At 37.4% G+C, this 18,352-nt stretch overlaps 1 protein-coding gene across 2 annotated transcripts in view; it reads right to left on the bottom strand.

The window, feature by feature from the left end:
• Positions 1-18,352, bottom strand: part of USP24 (ubiquitin specific peptidase 24) — a 150,230-nt gene that overhangs the window by 32,406 nt on the left and 99,472 nt on the right. For both annotated transcript variants that reach the window (XM_059062973.2, XM_059062979.2), the window contains exons 38-45: positions 17,531-17,691; positions 10,553-10,614; positions 8,175-8,366; positions 7,085-7,202; positions 4,742-4,886; positions 2,522-2,641; positions 1,743-1,868; positions 1,005-1,103 (exon numbers count right to left, since the gene is read on the bottom strand). In XM_059062973.2, coding sequence (XP_058918956.1) covers positions 1,005-1,103; positions 1,743-1,868; positions 2,522-2,641; positions 4,742-4,886; positions 7,085-7,202; positions 8,175-8,366; positions 10,553-10,614; positions 17,531-17,691 — 1,023 coding nt within the window. The remainder of the gene's footprint in view (positions 1-1,004; positions 1,104-1,742; positions 1,869-2,521; positions 2,642-4,741; positions 4,887-7,084; positions 7,203-8,174; positions 8,367-10,552; positions 10,615-17,530; positions 17,692-18,352) is intronic.

Genomic DNA, 18,352 nt, shown 5'->3' with positions numbered 1-18,352 from the left:
CCCTTGCCACAATTACCAAGCTAGGAGTAACTCTCCATGACCTTTTCTTTTTTCTTGTGGATAGAATGCTACAAATTAATAAGTTATTTTTATTTAATTTATTTTTTTGGCTGTGCTGTGAGGGTTGCGGGATCTTAGTTCCCCAACCAGGGATTGAACCCGTGCCCCCTGCAGTGGAAGTGTGGAGTCCTAACCACTGGACTGCCAGGGAAGTCCCTATAGGTTATTATTTTTTTTTCCCAGTTGCGCTGGGTCTTAGTTGCGGCAGGTGGGCTCCTTAGTTGTGGCTCACTGGCTCCTTAGTTGTGGATCGCTGGCTCCTTAGTTGTGGCTTGCGAACTCTTAGTTGCAGCATGCATGTGGGATCTACTTCCCTGACCAGGGATTGAACTCATGCCCCCTGCAGTGGAAGTGTGGAGTCCTAACCACTGGATCAGGAGGGAAGTCCCTATGAGTTATTTTTTAAAAAAGAAATGGATAACTTGTGCCTACTGAGAGGAGAGGCAAATGCTGGCAGTGATGGGAGGCTGTCTGTATCTTAGAAGGCAATACCACTTAGGAAGTCTGTGACACATTCTCCTGGGTAGAGGTAGAAAGCTTTGGGTCGCACAACCACAAACAACTTTTGAATCTGGTCCTTTGACAAAGCAAAACAGCTCTGCACGGGGCCATCAGTTCACCAGTGACAGCAGCACTCCTCTGAGGCCAGGTTACTTCAATGCAGACACAGAGCGTGTAGCTACAAATGGTTATCATTATGGGGTATAGGTTAAGAGTTACATACTTTATCAAGTGTCAGATGAAGTAAGAAGAAAATAAACCTATGATCTATAGTGTTCTGTGTATGTTTTGATATTCAAACCCGGAAGAAATGAACTATTGTTGTGGTATTAAAGACGATCACGTTCTGATTTGTCAGTTTCATAGTAATCCCAAATCCTACAGCACTGCTCTCATGTTACAGAGTCTGAGGGGAGTTAGAGGGAAAATGAAACTTTTTCTACCTTGAGATATTCATCCATCTGATCGATGAGACTGGTGAAGAATTCATACGCATCCTGTTGTTCTCTCACATAAAGTTCTTTGTTCCACATCTTGAAAATCTATGTAACAAGAATTAAATATGTCGTTACAGGAAAAGTAGCAATTTCTGAATATGGTAGAAAAGGAAGATGAAAGAGTCCTTAAATGCTTCTAAAAACCAAGTTTACTATTAGGGTATAAAAGGTTTTACTGACGTGAGATTAGCTTACATTCAGTCATCTATGTTTTTCCTCAGTCCCTCATCTTAATAAGTCTATGAAATCATAGAGGGTGAGATCTAAGGCCAGGGAACAGAGTTTCTCTCTTAGAAACTAACCAACCTATAGGGGAAAATATAAGGTAAAACATAGTAAAGCAATGCTTTAGAAGAATGTTCTTTATTTAGAGGCATTAGTGAAATTAGCATAAATTCAGAGGCATAATTTGAACAAGTATTTCAAACAGCTAAATAAGAATAATGGGAAATAGTCAAAACATTTAAGATTAGCAAATCCCTAGAAATTATAAATGACTATTCTCGACATTCTAATCACTTGATTCAAGCTCCAATGCCAATAAGAATGGTATAAACATTTCTTTTCATAGGTTCTTGGCAATGGGATTAGTCTAGAGTCAATAAACAAGACACTAGAGAAAGAATGCAGCCACACTCCAAATACCTAACACCCTTCAATCTAAAGAGTTACTGGGTAAAATACCTTCCAAAAGTTCTCAGGTACATAGTACTGCAGCTTGCTTTCCATCAAATGCCCAAAGAGAGACTGCACTTGGTAGAATACACTATCGTCTGGATTGTCCGTGTCATCATCCACTGAAAGTAATGACTAAAAAGAAATGAACTGTATTAAATTAGAAATATTCAACGGCTTTCAGAAAATCTTGACTTCTGTATGTGTGAGTACCCACTGCTCCTTCAGAATGGTATGTATGTTTGTATATGGCTATAACTCTGCATGTGTTTAGCTTCAACACTTCCTAGCTGGTGTAATCATGAATAAATCATCTCTCTGAGCTTCTGTTCGATTATGAAAAACTGGAACTAGTAATGCCAGGATCTCTATAAGAAATAAGTGTGACATGATGACACACAGAATATTCTCAAAACTATTTCATAGCTTTGCTATATCACAAGCTACTAATAGATTATTACAGAATGCTAACGATAGAGTCTAAATATTTCTAAAATACCAAAAATGTTAGCAGCTTTATGGAATACAATTTGAGAATAATTGAGGAGTTCAAAAATCACATTAAGTCAAATCCATCTGTCAAACAGGCAGCATATTACCTCACCAGATATACAAAAATATGTGACTATGAACAATGTCGTCTATACAGATTTCAGAAGCTACTAGAGAATCTCTAATTATGTCCAGTTTAGTAAACCCCAAAATGCAATATATGAATACGGAACAGTTCTCAGCAATGTACACATCCATCATTTATGATACTAAACAGAAAAGAGGAAGAAAATCACCTCTGGGAGACCAGGTTGCATATATAGCTGCTGGAAGACTGCATTCATGTAACATGTAGCGCCACCATTCCTCAGTCCCACAAACCCTGAGCTGGACCTGCTATCCACTGGGGGAAGGTACTAGGAAAGAGAGGAGAAGAAATAGAGAGAGAGAAGTAGTATCTCTGCCATCAGCACATTTCCTTACAGCTTTATGAGATGTCTGAGAGGAAAAGAGAGATACAGATTTATCCATTCAGTGTGTTACAAGTTATGGTAGCAAATCTATGTTCATGAAGTACCTCTGCAGATGCAATACAATTCTAAAACTACTATCTCAATGTTTCCTTTTAGTTCCTAAAGTACCTCACATATATACGAAGCATGTATCTATATATCCACTATGTAGTCTTGCATTTAGTCACTTGATTATCATTTGACAAACATTTTTTTAAGAGCACAATGTGCCAGGCATTGTGCCAGGGATATGAGAGAGAGCAGAAATGTATTTAGTGCTTGATCTCAAGGAGCTTACATTATAGTAGGGTATACATTAATTAAGTAAAAATACTGATATATATTTACAAACTGAGGTAGTAATCTGAAAAGTAGGAAGGGTTCTATGAAGTGTTTTCTGTAAGAATCCTAACTTGTCTGGATAGTAAAGGAAGGCTCATATTCCTTCCCTTCCTTTTTTTGAGAAGGTAACATTCTTCTATTGAACTTCCTCTAATAAGCATGCCATTAAATAAGTATGTAAACACCCTAGCATTTCACTTAAGGATGATCTGTAACAATGTAGATTCCAGTACAGTACTTTTCTAGGTAGAAATCATCTAGAAAAGGCATCTTGGATACAAGTTCAACACGGCACTTCAATGGATATTGTAATGACACACTCTGAAATGCTATTACAGCAGAATCTTGGTTCTATCCTATGACCAGAATCATGTTATCTGCATATATCAAGTACGTGTAACCATGTAATAACTAACCAACTGACAAAACCCTGGAGGTCTTCTGGACTGAAGGGAATTGCTAAATATCACATACTTTTCATTAACATTCAACATGCACTTAGAGCAGGGTGATTTCTAAGATCTAACCAACAGTGTAATTTATTTGTAGTCCAAAGCACAGACTAAAAAAAAAAGTTATAAAAGAAGAAAAACTGGTTCATAACAGTGCTAAAATTGTAAGTATTTATATGACAAATATTTTCACTACGCTGATATAATCCCTGACTTATTAAAATAAGATTGTCATTTTAATCTGATTATTAAATAAATGCATGTAAAACTTAAAGCATAGTATAAAGTAAGCATTATAAACTAAACAGTTCAAGATTAGCAAATCTTGGCAATGGCAACCAAAATAGTTCCCAATTTACACATTCACATTTCACTTTGCAAGCGCTCTTTCTTCTACTTAGAACACCTGTTCTCACTTCTTTTCCTGCCTAACTTGTATGTTCCATAGTACTCAGCTCAGGCATCCAAAGGGATGAGACTGCCTCTTTATGATGTTAGTGGAGAATGCTTTAAAAGAGTCCTCCCACTCCTGGTCTGGTATTCCAGGGCATCTGCAGCTGGCTTCCCCCTTGCAGATCCCGACATATACAAAGCTGTCCATGGCTTCTCATGTCTGGAATGACCTTCTCACCTTGCTTCAATTGGCTCATCACTCTTAAGGGCTCTATTTTAAATTCCATCATTTCTAAGAAGGTTTCTAAAACACCACCATCTGGTGTTGAAGTGCCTCTCTGTTAAGAGAGCATGCAGGACATACCTCAATCTTAGTGCTGGGTTCTATCTTCAATTCTGAGCTCCAAACGCCAACAACGCCTTAGCGCATAGTAAACTCCATAAATCTTAGTTGACTTTAAGTGAGCATAGTCTATACTGTGACAGAACCAATGTTTTCTGGAATTTGTAGCTCTAGTGCCTGGCACGGTGCCATGCATAGTTCCTCAAAAAATAGATTGAAATGCTACTTTTTACTGAGAGTAATTATCAACTGACTTGAAAATCTCTCCTCTTTTTTAATCAAAAGGGTACCATTTAGTAATATATTACAGTGTATTAGTATAATACACTATAGATTATAGTTGAGTACATGAATTTGATAAGCAAAAGAATAACACTGACTTTCTTTGTACCTAGGATAATGCAAACATAGTTTAATACTATGTTTAAGAGAGCATTCTAAAAAAATTAATGCATTGAGGTCTAGAAAACTTACATCAAACTCCTTGGTAAGAGCAGGATCAGGTTGATGATGCATAGAAAGTAGTTCTTTTGTAATAATTTGAAGATTTGAAGGTGAGCTATCAGCCAGCATTACAAGGACTTCATAGGCTGCCAATCGGCTATTCACTGTACTACATCTAAAAACAAATGACACAAGTCAATTTCAACACTGAATAATTTACTTAAGTCGCTCATTAAACTAAGTCAACATTTGAAATGAAAATATAAGAGCTGCAATTCCTAAAACAGGGTTAAGTCAGGTCTGATGGCACAACCTAGTAATCTAGTGGGAGGTGCTTACTTAACAAAGGAAGAGACCATGAACACAGGAGGGATGATTATGGTTTAGAGCTAAGGATCTTCTTGGCCTGATGATAAAGTAGCAAATCTTTCAATTATGATTCCAGATTATTATCTAAGAGATGGATCAGCAAGAATAGAGTCTGAAAACTTTACCAAAAACACATGGAAATAACTATCTTTCAGTTAAAGTAGGTAGAAAGAAAGGTTTTTGTAGATACTGCCCTGAAATTCAAATATCTACATGGCAGAAAGCTATACAAATCAGAATAGATGCCCATAAACATTTGCTATGCACCTGCAGATAAAAAATTCTTCAAGGACACTAATCAACTTTCTATTTTCCTGAAAACGTGGAGACAGAAATAGTTTGCCAAGTCAATTTGTTTAAAGTGACAGTGAGAGATAACTAGCAAGCATTCTGCAGGAAACCAAAGGCTTCTTTACTGCTCATCTTTAGTAGAAATCATTTAGGGGATGGACAGTAATTTCTCACAGTCACCTAAGCCAACCTTGCATTTGTTAGGAGATCACAGGTTAGGAAGGATACACAGAAAAGAGGACATCCAACCTTTGAGAGAAACACTTATGGAGTGGAGTGTGGGAAGATGTGTTCAAGAGGGGGTTGAAGGGCATGGAGATCAGAACTGCATCAGGCACTGAGGACAAGAGCCATGGCGCTGTCCTTTGCTTCTTACCTGCGTTTCTGGGTTGCAAAGGACAGGTAAAGAACGAATAGCAGGTACCATATATACAGGTTAAACATCAAGAAGTTCTTTTGTTGGTATGATATAAGAATAGCATTACTTGTGAAAAGAGTTTCTGTGTATTTTAAATCTCTTTCTGGCTTTCGTGTTTAGGTGGGAAAAGGCTGGGAGTCACTGTGATAAATGAACACCGTTCAGTACACTGGATGAAACAAAATGTTTCCTTTTCTATTCAAGGCACTGTATATGATTAAAAAAAACACAACTCCTTGTTGACAGATGTATTACTTTTAATAATTACAAATGGAAGAATTCATGAAAAAAATTTCAGTAAAATTGCCGAAAATTTATTTTCTCTGTTCACTGAAAACTGAAATACTCATGTGTTTCTACTGCTTTAATAAAAGACTCCCGCAGAGCTAGCACCAAATCTTCCAGAACAAGACTAGGGCAGAGGTAAGGATGGGAGTGACAGTGTGAGGGACACCCCAAGAGTTTTAATGAAGGTTTATTACCTAAAACAGATACTGCTAATAAGGAATCTCTAGATAGAAAAATATTCATACATGGTAAGATACCTCTTAAGATTCCATAAAATACTGCTTATTATGCCTTGTCCATTTCAATAACCACTGAAATTGTATGGGAATTTTTTTCACTGGTTAAATACCAAATAATCAGTTTCTTCAGGATTACTCAATTAACTCTTGTTTTCGTGAGAAAAGAATGAGGTTAAGTTAGATTCAGAGTAAATAAGATGGCAGCTTGTAGCTGCCTCTTCCTATTTCCAAGAGTACAAACATCACCCACGAAGGCTCAACATTACATAAGATCTTTCCAATTTCTACCCATAAAAACTAATATAAAATTTGACTCTAAAATTACCACCGTAATAAATCACTAGCAGTTTTAATTATAAGGACACAGTCAATATTCAGCAAATCACAAGGTTCATGCACTAAAGCACCTATGCTTTTCTCCTAGCAGAAAGAAAACCCTCAAGACTCAGAGCCTATTTATCTTTACTTTGGAAGCAATTCTTACAACCTCAGCTTCTCTTGGAATTTGTTACTGACCAAGTTAACCACATTATTACTTATTCTTCCATCTTGATGATAATAATAGTACCAGCTCAGCAATTACTATGTGCCAGGCAGGCTTTATCTTAAGCCCTCTCACATGCATTTCTTTATACAGTGGATAATGTCTTACAAGCTACACACACTCACAAGATGGAAGACAAACTCCAAGTTAAGAAAATCTTTTTTGGACTAAAGTTTCGAATTAGAATTTTTACCAAAACTGAACACAACGTGCATTTTCCATACTTTGGATGAAAGTCCTGTTGACTGATGGCGGCACTGCCAGCTGGAGAATGACTATTTAAAATAATTCTAGAAGCTCGGAAAAGGAAGTCATCTAACAATGGTTTAATGAGTGATGAACCTGGAATAGAGCATAATATTCATGTTGAGGATGAACACATATTTTAATTCAAAGATCTTGTCTTGCACTTTCATATCAGAGCAGCAAAGGTACCTGAGGCCACCCAATGGCAAGGCATTCAATTTAACTTGATGTTCATTTTTTGAGCACTTATAATACATGGCAAAGATCTGTGGGGCAGAGGAGTGGGGATGGGTGGGAGAGTCGGGACAGGATGCAAAGATAGACAAGCGAAGGAACCTTCCTTTATGAGCTTACAGTAGAGCAAAAGGAGTTAAGCTTTCACTTTAGAAACACAAATGCCAAGAACATCATAAGGCAGACGGTTTGAGTGGATAATTAACTTTTACTTTGGGCATAGGGGAATCCACATAAAAGTTTTTAAAACTTTAAAAATTTTTAGGTAAAAATGATGTGCCCATCTCACCCTGGTTTAGAATCACTCTTTTCTATGTATCCCCAATAGTCAAGAAGATTTTTATAGAACTCAGTTTGTGTGATAAAAGTGATAATTAACATTTTGATTTGTCTTCTGAATATAAATAATACCAAATATGGTTTTACAAATTATATGTGTACGCCACCATCCAGGGGTGGTGGTTGGGGGCTGTCTCTCCAGACAAGAATTATCCTTAAAAGAGGTAAGACATACAACGGACTCTATTTTATAAAGTATGTAACAGTAAAATGAGACGAGAAAAACCTACTTTGATTTATAATTTTTATTTGTTACTAAGTTATGTGATTCAACTATTTTGAATGCTATAAAATTCTCTATACGGTTTAATGACACAGATAAGATACACCTTAAATTTGTTAGCCACTAAAATTCCAGATAATACCCTATTGTCTGAGGGTCAATTTTCTATGGAACTTTTAGCACCTATCTTATTTTCCCAATTTCACACAACACTATGGCAATAACTAAGAACTGAGGTACTCTGTCACATGATAAGATGAAGTAATAATTACCAAGCATTTCCTTTTCTGCCCCACAGAGTGAAAGAAGGGTCTTGATGAGCCGTAAGTGTCCTGCCAATAAGATGTTATCTGCTTCACTGGTCTCACATTCAGCTGTGCGATTAGGTTCAAAGTTATCCAGCCAAGTAATCTCATCTTCGAGCATGGTAGCTGGGCTGATTCTTAACTGCTCCATTTCTGAAGCTAAGATGGAAAAACAAAACAAAACGACCTCTCATCCTGAAGAAAGAAGGATTTCTTTTCATGGAGTCAAAATCCTGAATTAAAGTAAGCAGAGACAAGTCTCAATCTTCTACTTCACAGATTTAAAAAAACTGTCATTAATGAACAGCAGCTGCCCACAGGACTACGAAGGCTCACACACGTCCGTTCCTTCCTTCCCTCCCTCTGTCACATATCAAATGGTACTGAGTGCCTCCTCTGTGCAGGTCGCGGTGCTGATGCTGGGGGTACAAGATGAAAGGGACACTCCTTGTTCCGAAGAAGCTCCTGTTTGGTGGTGTTAGTAGATGTCCCAGGGAAGAAACCCTTCTGGAGAAGGAAGGGGTCGAGGGGTGAGAGGAGAGCTATCACTCCCACCGTGTTACCTATGCCGAGGGATGGGGGAGCCCTGTGAGGGAGAGAGGGGTCCACAGCGCAGCAGCAGAATCCATGTTTCCAGATGATGAGCCAACCTCCAGAGAACCACTCTTTTGTATTAAGTATTCCACTTTCCCCTCCCAACAAGGATTGAAAACAAGATTCCATGTTGGAAGCGGGGTTTAGGGAGGAAGAGCAGGAGTAATCATGCTCTCTTCCCAGTGCACTGCAGGCACAGGCAGGCAAGGCCCCACAGTGAGGTGGAAGGGGATACTTTAGGCGACACTGTGCATCCTTGTTTCCTCATTTATAAAATGGGGCTAACACCTACGCTGCACGGTGCTGTGTATACCGTGTCCAGTATAGGCACTGGCATACAGAAAATGCTCCAAAAATCGCAAATATTGCTTGTTTCAAGACATATTCCCTCCCTGCCCTCAACATCCCATTAAAGGATCTTGGATCCCTTACTTATGGCTCAATGGCACAGCAAAGGCCTACACTAATAACTTGTTAGTGCATTCTGAGGATGTATGTGTCTCATACAACTCATGAGTCCAGTTCTCAAGCAGCAAAGCAGAATACCCTCTCAAAGTCCAAGCCAGAGAACAAACCTTGGCTGGCTGCTGCCCAACTTAACACTGAAAGCCTAGTTGAAAAATGCAGTACTAGGCTAGGCTGTTAGATGGACATGTAGTCCATCCACTTCTCTAGATAGTACAGGTCTTATCCCTGAATCAAGACACATAGACTATATCATCTCAGGCTCCAACAAAACCAATTTCACTGCCCTGCTAAGAGCACCATGTCCTCAGCTTTTGAGAGACACTTATGAAACCCAGGAGGGCATCTGCCTTAGAGACGCTGCTGAGGCTTCTTATTCTTAGTCACTCTGTCTTTATGTGTCCATTACATGAAGACCTTTGTGTGAAGTTTCTTTTAGGTTTGAGTGCTGGGGAAAAGATCTGTTTCTTTTGAGAAACCATTCTGTTTCTTCCTCTAGGGTATTGAGAACAAACAAACAAATGAGGTTTCCTTTTTACCTTGGTCCTCCAGGCACCTCAAAACCTAATTCTGACTGTGTGGGGCTTTTCAGCCTGCACATACACAAGGTATTTTTTTTTTAACCTCCTGGTCTTGACATTCTTTTCCAATTAACATTTTTGTTGATCCTAACTTTCATTTTATTTATTTCCTATAGGCAGAAGCAAATCTTTCCTATAAGCTTTGTGTAAAGAACAAGGAATAAACTAACAAACTCTTGATTGGAACAACTGAAATTTGCATAGAGGACTCCAACAAACCTTTGCATTATATAAGAGAAAGTACAGATGATTAAAATCTAAACACTCTAACAAGAGTTTGAACAATGATATTGCAAACACCTAACACTAAATAATTACCTGACTTCTATCACTCACTTCTATTACTATCAACATATCTCAACAGAGATTCCCTATTTCCTTCAAACCTTCAAAACTGTCAGAACTGACTATAATGGAAAGACTCTTCTTAATAGTTCTATAACAGTATAATTAAAATATGAGCCTTTGACAATTTTTAAAATCAACAAATCTTCTAACACATTAATGGTTGGGTATATAATAGCAGAAGAGATAACTGGTACATGGGTTTACATGCTATTTCCAAGAAAATAAAATTCAACTTCAAACAATAATTTTAATGTTATTTATATCTGAGATACATTAAGTCAGATTTAGAAATGTCTTTCTTTTCTAGCCCTTCCCAACCCCTCCCCCAACATAAATCAAAGTTAGACATCTACTTACTTGTCAGATCATCTAATAATTGGCACCTCAGATCAAAATACTCCATGCACTGGGATAACAGTCTATAAAACAGATTTCAGTTATTTAAAAAAAGGCTGATTTGAAAATAAAAAAAAATATTCCTTGTAAGAGTAAGTTCATAAAATAAATGAATAAGAGAATTTTCCTAAGCATAAAATAACTACTTCACATCAATTCAACTTCAGTATTTTAGCAAGACACACACTAGTGATTTTACTTATACAGATATAGTATAGGAATAATAGTGTAAAGAGAGAAATCCTACTAAATCTATCACATTATGTAATGATGTACACACTGACTGCATACACAATGCATTGATTAATTTGTTCAAATATCAACTGATACACACTAAGCACCTATTATATGCCTGGAACTGTTTCAGGGGAACAGTGAACAAAGGAGACAGACAACAGATGAAAAATACATATATATGTCAATTGGTGATAAGTGCTAAGAAGCAAAATAAAGTGGATAAGAGAAGAAAAAGGTACATTCTTTTATCTAGGATGATCAATGAAGCTTTTTCTGCAATTACAGAAGTGAAGAGCACAGGTTTTAAAGTCAGGTGGACCTTACTTTTAATCCTGGCTCCACGACTTACAGCTGGGTGTCCAGGGACAATTTATTTCAGTTGTCTCAGTTTTCTGATGTCTAAAATGCTTACTAGAGCATTAGAAATAAACATGCACACATATACACAAACATAAAGGGCTCAAGAATGCACTAATGATGAGATTACATAATGAACCAAAAATTATGATTATTAAAAAAGTGGGGATAATAAAACTGCCAAACTCATTTGGCCATTGTGAGAATTAAATGATAAATGTATGCAAAGAATTTAGCATACTGTCTGGCACATAATCAGCCCATAATAACTGCAATTATCATCACTACTATTATTATGGGAAAATATGTACCAAACTTGGTCATTAAAATTTGTGAAATGCAATTTTCAAATTATAAAAACACATTATTAAAAGACCCAATATTGTATAAAATTAAATGCTTTACATTCAAGAGCTTCTCTGAGAGCGTATATTAAAAAATTCATTTAATGCTTTCTGTTTCTTTCCCAAAGTTTAGAGGAATTTAATAACAAATCAAACTGTTAATGGTTAGTTATGTTAAATAATCTGACTCTTACAATAAGTAGAAGCACAACAGCTTACTACTTAAAAAATGGCTTACACATTTAAACTAAAGAGTCACTGATCTAACTAGTTAATAAAAGGATTACCTGATTTTAGGAAACTTTTAACTAGGAAAAATTGGAATACTAAAGTAAAAAACAAGGTCAAAAAACGAAGTTTCTATAACTTTTTTTTTTTTAAGATGTTGGGGGTAGGAGTTTATTAATTAATTAATTTATTTTTGCTGTGTTGGGTCTTCGTTTCTGTGTGAGGGCTTTCCCTAGTTGTGGCAAGCGGGGGCCACGCTTCAACGCGGTGCGCGGGCCTCTCACTGTCGCAGCTTCTCTTGTTGCGGGGCACAGGCTCCAGACGCGCAGGCTCAGTAGTTGTGGCTCACGGGCCTACTTGCTCTGCAGCATGCGGGATCCTCCCAGACCAGGGCTCGAACCCGTGTCCCCTGCATTAGCAGGCAAGATTCTCAACCACTGTGCCACCAGGGAAGCCTGAAGTTTCTATAACTTTTAATTCACATGCCTTTATCAGGGAAAAATCATTCTCTGAAATTCTGGCTTTACACCATTAAAGACTTACTTTTCATGACCAGAAATACACAGCTAATGTCTATCTAATTTAGGTTAAATCTTAATGGTCAACTGCAAGTTTGTAAGTTTTAGTTAAACTGTAATTGTAAGTTTTAGTTAGATTTTTTTGTTTGTTTGTTTGTTTTTTTGTGGTTCGCGGGCCTCTCACCGTTGTGGCCTCTCCTGTTGCAGAGCACAGGCTCCGGACGCACAGGCTCAGTGGCCACGGCTCACGGGCCCAGCTGCTCCGCGGCATGTGGGATCTCCCCAGACCGGGGCACAAACCCGTGTCCCCTGCATCGGCAGGCAGATTCTCAACCACTGCGCCACCAGGGAAGCCCAGTTTTAGTTAAATTTGTAAGTTTTATAAATCACTCACAATGATCTCATCTCAGAAACAAAAATCTTAATTTCTTTGTTATTTATAAATTTATAATGTTAAAATAGGCTAGAAGCTTCAAAACAATATTTAAGTTGAGACTTAGACATGTGGGCCAGGAACCTCCATATATGAGAGGCATGAGAACATAATCAAGGTTGAGACAAACATTTAATCCTGAAATGAAGACTTGCAAACTGATAATATCTCAGTTCAAAAAAATTCTGAGATTATATAACTTACAATTAGAAAACATAGGTATTTAAAAAAGTCAGGGACAGATTGAGAAGAAATCACAAGGAAAGTTAGAAAGTATCTTGTGACAAATAAAAATGAAAACACAACATACCAAAAGTTATGGTATGTAGCTTTTGAAAACAGTGCTACTATGGAAATTCATGCCTGTATGTGCTTACATTAAAAAGGAAGAATGATCTCAAATCAACAACCTAATTTTACACCTTAAGGAAGTATGAAAAGAAGAACAAATCAAATCTAAAGCTAGTAGAAGGAAGAAAATATTAAGAATTAGAGTGAAGATAAATAGAGCATAGGAAAACAATACACAAAATCTACAAAAGCAAAAGCTGGCTCTTCGAAAAGATTAATAAAATGACTCAGAAAAAAAGAGAGAAGACTCAAATTAATAAAATCAGAAATGAGTGAGGACACTACTACCAATTACAAGATAGTATATAAGCAAGTGTACACCAAACGAATTGGATAACCCAGACGAAATGGACAAATTCCTAGAAACATAACATGTTGGAAGACTAAATCAGGAAGAAATAGTGATTGCTTGCTATCACTAGCAAGAAGATTGAATCAATCAAAAACCTCCCAACAAAGAATAGCCCTGGACCAGATGGCTTCACCGGTGAATATTCCCCAACATTTAAAGAAGAATCAATACCAACCCTTCTCAAACTCTTTCCAAAAAACTGAAGAGGGTACACTTCCAGCAAACCTAACTCAACAGTACATTTAAAGGATTTAATACCATGAACAAGTGAGACTGATACCTGGAATGCAAGGATGGTTCAGAATACTAAAATCAATCAATGAATATACTACATTAACAGAATGAAGGAAAAAAACCCATGATCACCTCAACTGACATAGAAAAAAAAAATTGACAAAATTTAATGTCCTTTCATGATAAAACACTAAACAAACCAGGAGAATAAGAAAACTACCTCAATCCAATAAAGGCCATATATGAAAGCCCCACAGCTACTATCATGCTCAATGGTGAAAGACTGGAAGCTTTCCCCCACAATCAGGATGCCTACTTTCACTACTTCTATTTAACATAGTATTAAAAGTCCTAAGCAGAGCAATTAGGCAAGAATAAGAAATAAAAGACATCTAAATTGGAAAGACAGAAATAAAATGATCTGTTTGCAGATGACATGATTTTATATATGGAAAACCCTAAAGAGTTCACAAAAAAACTGTTAGAATAAATGAATTCAGCAAAGTTACAAAGATACAAAATCTGTACATAAAAATCAGTTTCATTTCTATATACTAACAATGAACAAAGAATATGAAAAAAGAAAGACAACAATTCCACTTATAATAGCAACAAAAAGAATAAAATACTTAGGAATCAACTAAACCAAGGGAGCAAAAGACTTGTACAGTGAAAACTACAAACAATGCTGAAAGAAATGAAAGAAAACTTAAATAAATCTAAAGATATCTTATGCTTATGGATCAGAAGACTAAATCTTGTTACGATGCCAATATCCAAAATGATCTACAGATTCAATGCAATCTCTATTAAAATATCAATGATGTCTTTCACAGAAACAGAAAAACCCATCCTGAAATTCATATGGAATCTCAAGGGGACCCCCAAATAGCCAAAACAATTCTGAGAGAGAAGAACAAAATTGGAGGACTCACACTTCCTGACCTCAAACTTACTACAATGCTACAGCAATCAAAACAGGGAGGTACTGGCATAAAGCCAGACATACAGATCAAGGAATAGGAATAAAGAGGTCAGAAATAAACATGTATGCATGCATCTATGTATGTGTGTAAATATATAATATATATATATCTTTTTTTGAATGATTTTCAACAGAAATGTCAAAACCATTCAGTGGGGAAAGGACAGTCTTCAAAAAAATGGTGCTGAGATAACTGTATATCCACATGGAAAAGAATAAAGTTGGACCCTTACTTCACATCATACACAAAACAACTCCAAGTGGACCAAAAACCTAAATGTCACAGCTAAACCAATAAAACCCTGAAAAAAACCAGGAGAGAAACTTCATGACATTGGATCTGTCAGTGATTTCTTGGATATGACACCAAAAGCCCAGGCAACAAGATAAAACAGATAAACTGGACTTCATTAAAATTAAACACTTTTGCATATCACAGGACACTCACTATCAAGAGAGTGAAAGAAATCCCACAGAATGGGAGAAAATATTTTCAAATCATGTATATGATAAGGGATTAACATCCAGAATATATAAAGAACAACAAAAAACAGACAACCTAACTTAAAAATGAGGAAAAGGGAGACTTCCCTGGTGGTCCAGTGGTAAAGAATCTGTCTTCCAATGCAGGGGATGCGGGTTTGATCCCTGGTCAGGGAACTAAGATCCCATATGCCACAGGACAACTAAACCCGTGTGCCATGAACTACAGAGCCCACACGCTCTGGAGCCTGCGTGCCACAACTAGAGAGAAAACCCATGTGCCACAACTAGAGAGAAGCCTGCGCACCACAACGAAAGATCCCGCATGCTGCAACTAAGACCCGATGCAGCCAAAAAACAAATAAAATAAAAATAAATTTTTAAAAAAATGAGGAAAAGACTTGAATAGACATTTCTCCAAAGAAGTTATACAAATGGCCAAATAAGCACAGTGAGATACTCAACATCACTCATCATTAGGGAAATGCAAATCAAAACCCTGAGATGCACATCACACCCATCTGGATAGTTATTAACAAAAGCAAACAGAAAACAAGTGTTAGCAAGGATGTGGAGAATATGGAACCCTTACACATTGCTGGTGGTAAAATGGTATAGCCACTGTGGAAACAGTATGGTGGTTCCTCAGAAAAATCAAGCATACACTTGCCATATGACCCAGCAGTTCTACTTCTGGGCATATACCGCAAAAAACCGAAAGCAGGACTCAAACTGATATTTGTATACTCATGTTCATAGCAGCATTATTCATACTAGCTAAAAGGTGGAAACCAAATGTCCATTTATGGGTGAATGGATACACAAAGCATGATATATACATACATTCAGTCTAAATAGAAATGAAACCCTGACCCATGTTGTAACATGGATGAACCCTGGAAATATTACGCTACGTGAAATAAGCTAGACACAAAGGACAAATATTGTATGATTCCATTTTTACGAGGTACCTAGTATAGTCAAATTCATAGAGACAAAGTAGAATGGTGGTTGCCAGTGCCTTCAGGGAGAAGGAAAATGAACGGGGAGTTTCTGTTTAATGGGAACAGAGTTTCAGTTTGGGATGACAAAAAAGTTCTGGAAATGGACAGTGGTGATGATTGCACAATAATGTGTATGTACTTAATGTCACTAAGTTATACCCCCAAAATGGTTAAAAAGCTAAATTTTATGTTATGCATATTTTGCCACAGTAAAAAAAAAAAATCTAACAAATCTGAAAAAAAAAAAATCATCTCCATGATTGTCTTTGAACTGTCTCTCTTCATTTCCTTTGTCCATTGGTCTTTTGTGGTTTATAACAGCTCTTCACATATATTAGCAAAATTGGCCTTCTATCTGTCATATACGTTATAAATCTATTTAGTCAGTTTAACTGACTTTTGACTCTACGGCTTTTTTTCCACATAGAAAATTTTAATTTTTATGGAGTCAACTTTACCAGTCTTTTATCTAATGACTTCTTACTGGGTACATAGTTTCAGTTTAGGATGCTAAAAAAGTTTTGGAGGTGGATGATGGAGATGGTTGCACAAAATTGTAAATACACTTAATGCCACTGAGCTGTACACTTAAAAATGGTAAAAACGTTAAACATTCCGTTATGTATATGTTACCACACTAAAAAAAAAAAAAAAGCCCAAGTTTGGATGCTTATATGTTAGGGGTTTAGAGTAGCTCTAACGTTTCTTCCCTCTATGGGCTCTAATTTGTAAAGCATATACATATTGATTTCACAAATCTCTGTGGCACCTGCTAAGCCCCAGAGCAAGGGCTTGCTGGGAAAGCTGAATTAGAGAAACTGGCTTAAACTTGAGGTCAGTGTGCCATCTCTGATCTCTCAGTCTGGGCCTACATTGGGGCACCCCTGCATGCAGGCTTGCCTAAGGAGACAAGATGGGGCAGGCAGAATGGATTTACTCAAGTCATTCTCTGAGCCGGGACCTCAAGCCTTCTTCCATGCCCAGGCATGTATAAAACGAAGAAAGCAAGCTAGAAGGACATCCTAGTACCTCTAGACATGGAGTTTTGAAGTAGGCTGAGCTAAGGAAGTGAGGTACAAGTGGACATGGGCAGTCGACCTTTACACAGTGATCTGGCTTGAATAATGCAGCTTCTCAACCACCAGGTGAGTCCTCTTTCTCTCTGGGGTAGTGGACCAAGAGCAGTGGAGGTGGGAGTTGGCGTGCTTGAGAGGAAGAAAGCCTGGTAATGTTTCTTCTAGCTCTTCTGTCCTGAATGGGGAGGAAACCTGAAACGCCCTCTTTCAGGGTAAAATGTTGGAAGAGGAAAGGAGAAAGTCCATCATCTCAATCATGCACTGTGGACTCTGGGGGAGCAGTACACAAATCATTATTCTCTTTCTGTATGACGTGAACTTTTTCATCTTTACGCACCTCTGATTGACTCCTCGCATAATACTAGTTGGGGACCAGAGAGGCAGCTGAGCAGTGAGAATCACACCTAGGAGAAACTGATTTGGCTTCTGCACATCTGGATGGGCTGAAGTATCTGTCTGACTAAGAGTATACAGTTGATCACAGGCAACACGGCGAATCTGAAATTACATTTTTAGTGGCAAAGGAAGTACATCAACCAACACTTACAGACTGCTTAAAAAATTATTTTCCTCCAAAGTCCACCTGTGAAGGATGCTATAAGGGTTTGAGTATTTCAATCTTTAATGGTAAAATTTACATTGAATAAACTAGGGCTAATTTAAAACGTGTAGTCTGGGAACTAATTTCCCAAATTATTCTAGTATTGTACTCTAATCAATAGGTTTATAATTTAATGTAAATGAAAATAAGGAAAAAACTCTTCTGCAAGTGCCTCAAAGTTAACTTTCAAGGTCATGTACAAAAATGAGGATTATAAAATCTAATGAAAGTTCATGGCTTGAGGTTGGTCTTTCTTGATTTTGACCAACTTGTTGATGCTTAATGCTAGCTGCCTTGGCCAGCTAGCATGGGATACTGAACACTGGCTGTAAGATTTTGTTATAAACAAACACAAGTTCATCACAGCACTAGTCTCTTAACTTGCAGTGAAATATGGAACAGAAAGGAAGGCAACAGTCCAAATGGTCACTTTGCTTTCAGAGTGCTCTGTGGCCTCTCTGTCTGATTCCCCAAGAGGACTAAACACCATCCCTTCTGTACTCCCCACAATGTCACAGGTATCCAGAGAGCCCACGCAAAACAGGACCAAAGGGGCTT

This window comes from Kogia breviceps, chromosome 1 (genome assembly GCF_026419965.1).
Source record: "Kogia breviceps isolate mKogBre1 chromosome 1, mKogBre1 haplotype 1, whole genome shotgun sequence".
Taxonomy (NCBI): domain Eukaryota; kingdom Metazoa; phylum Chordata; class Mammalia; order Artiodactyla; family Physeteridae; genus Kogia; species Kogia breviceps.
This window is presented reverse-complemented; position numbering and strand designations above follow the sequence as displayed.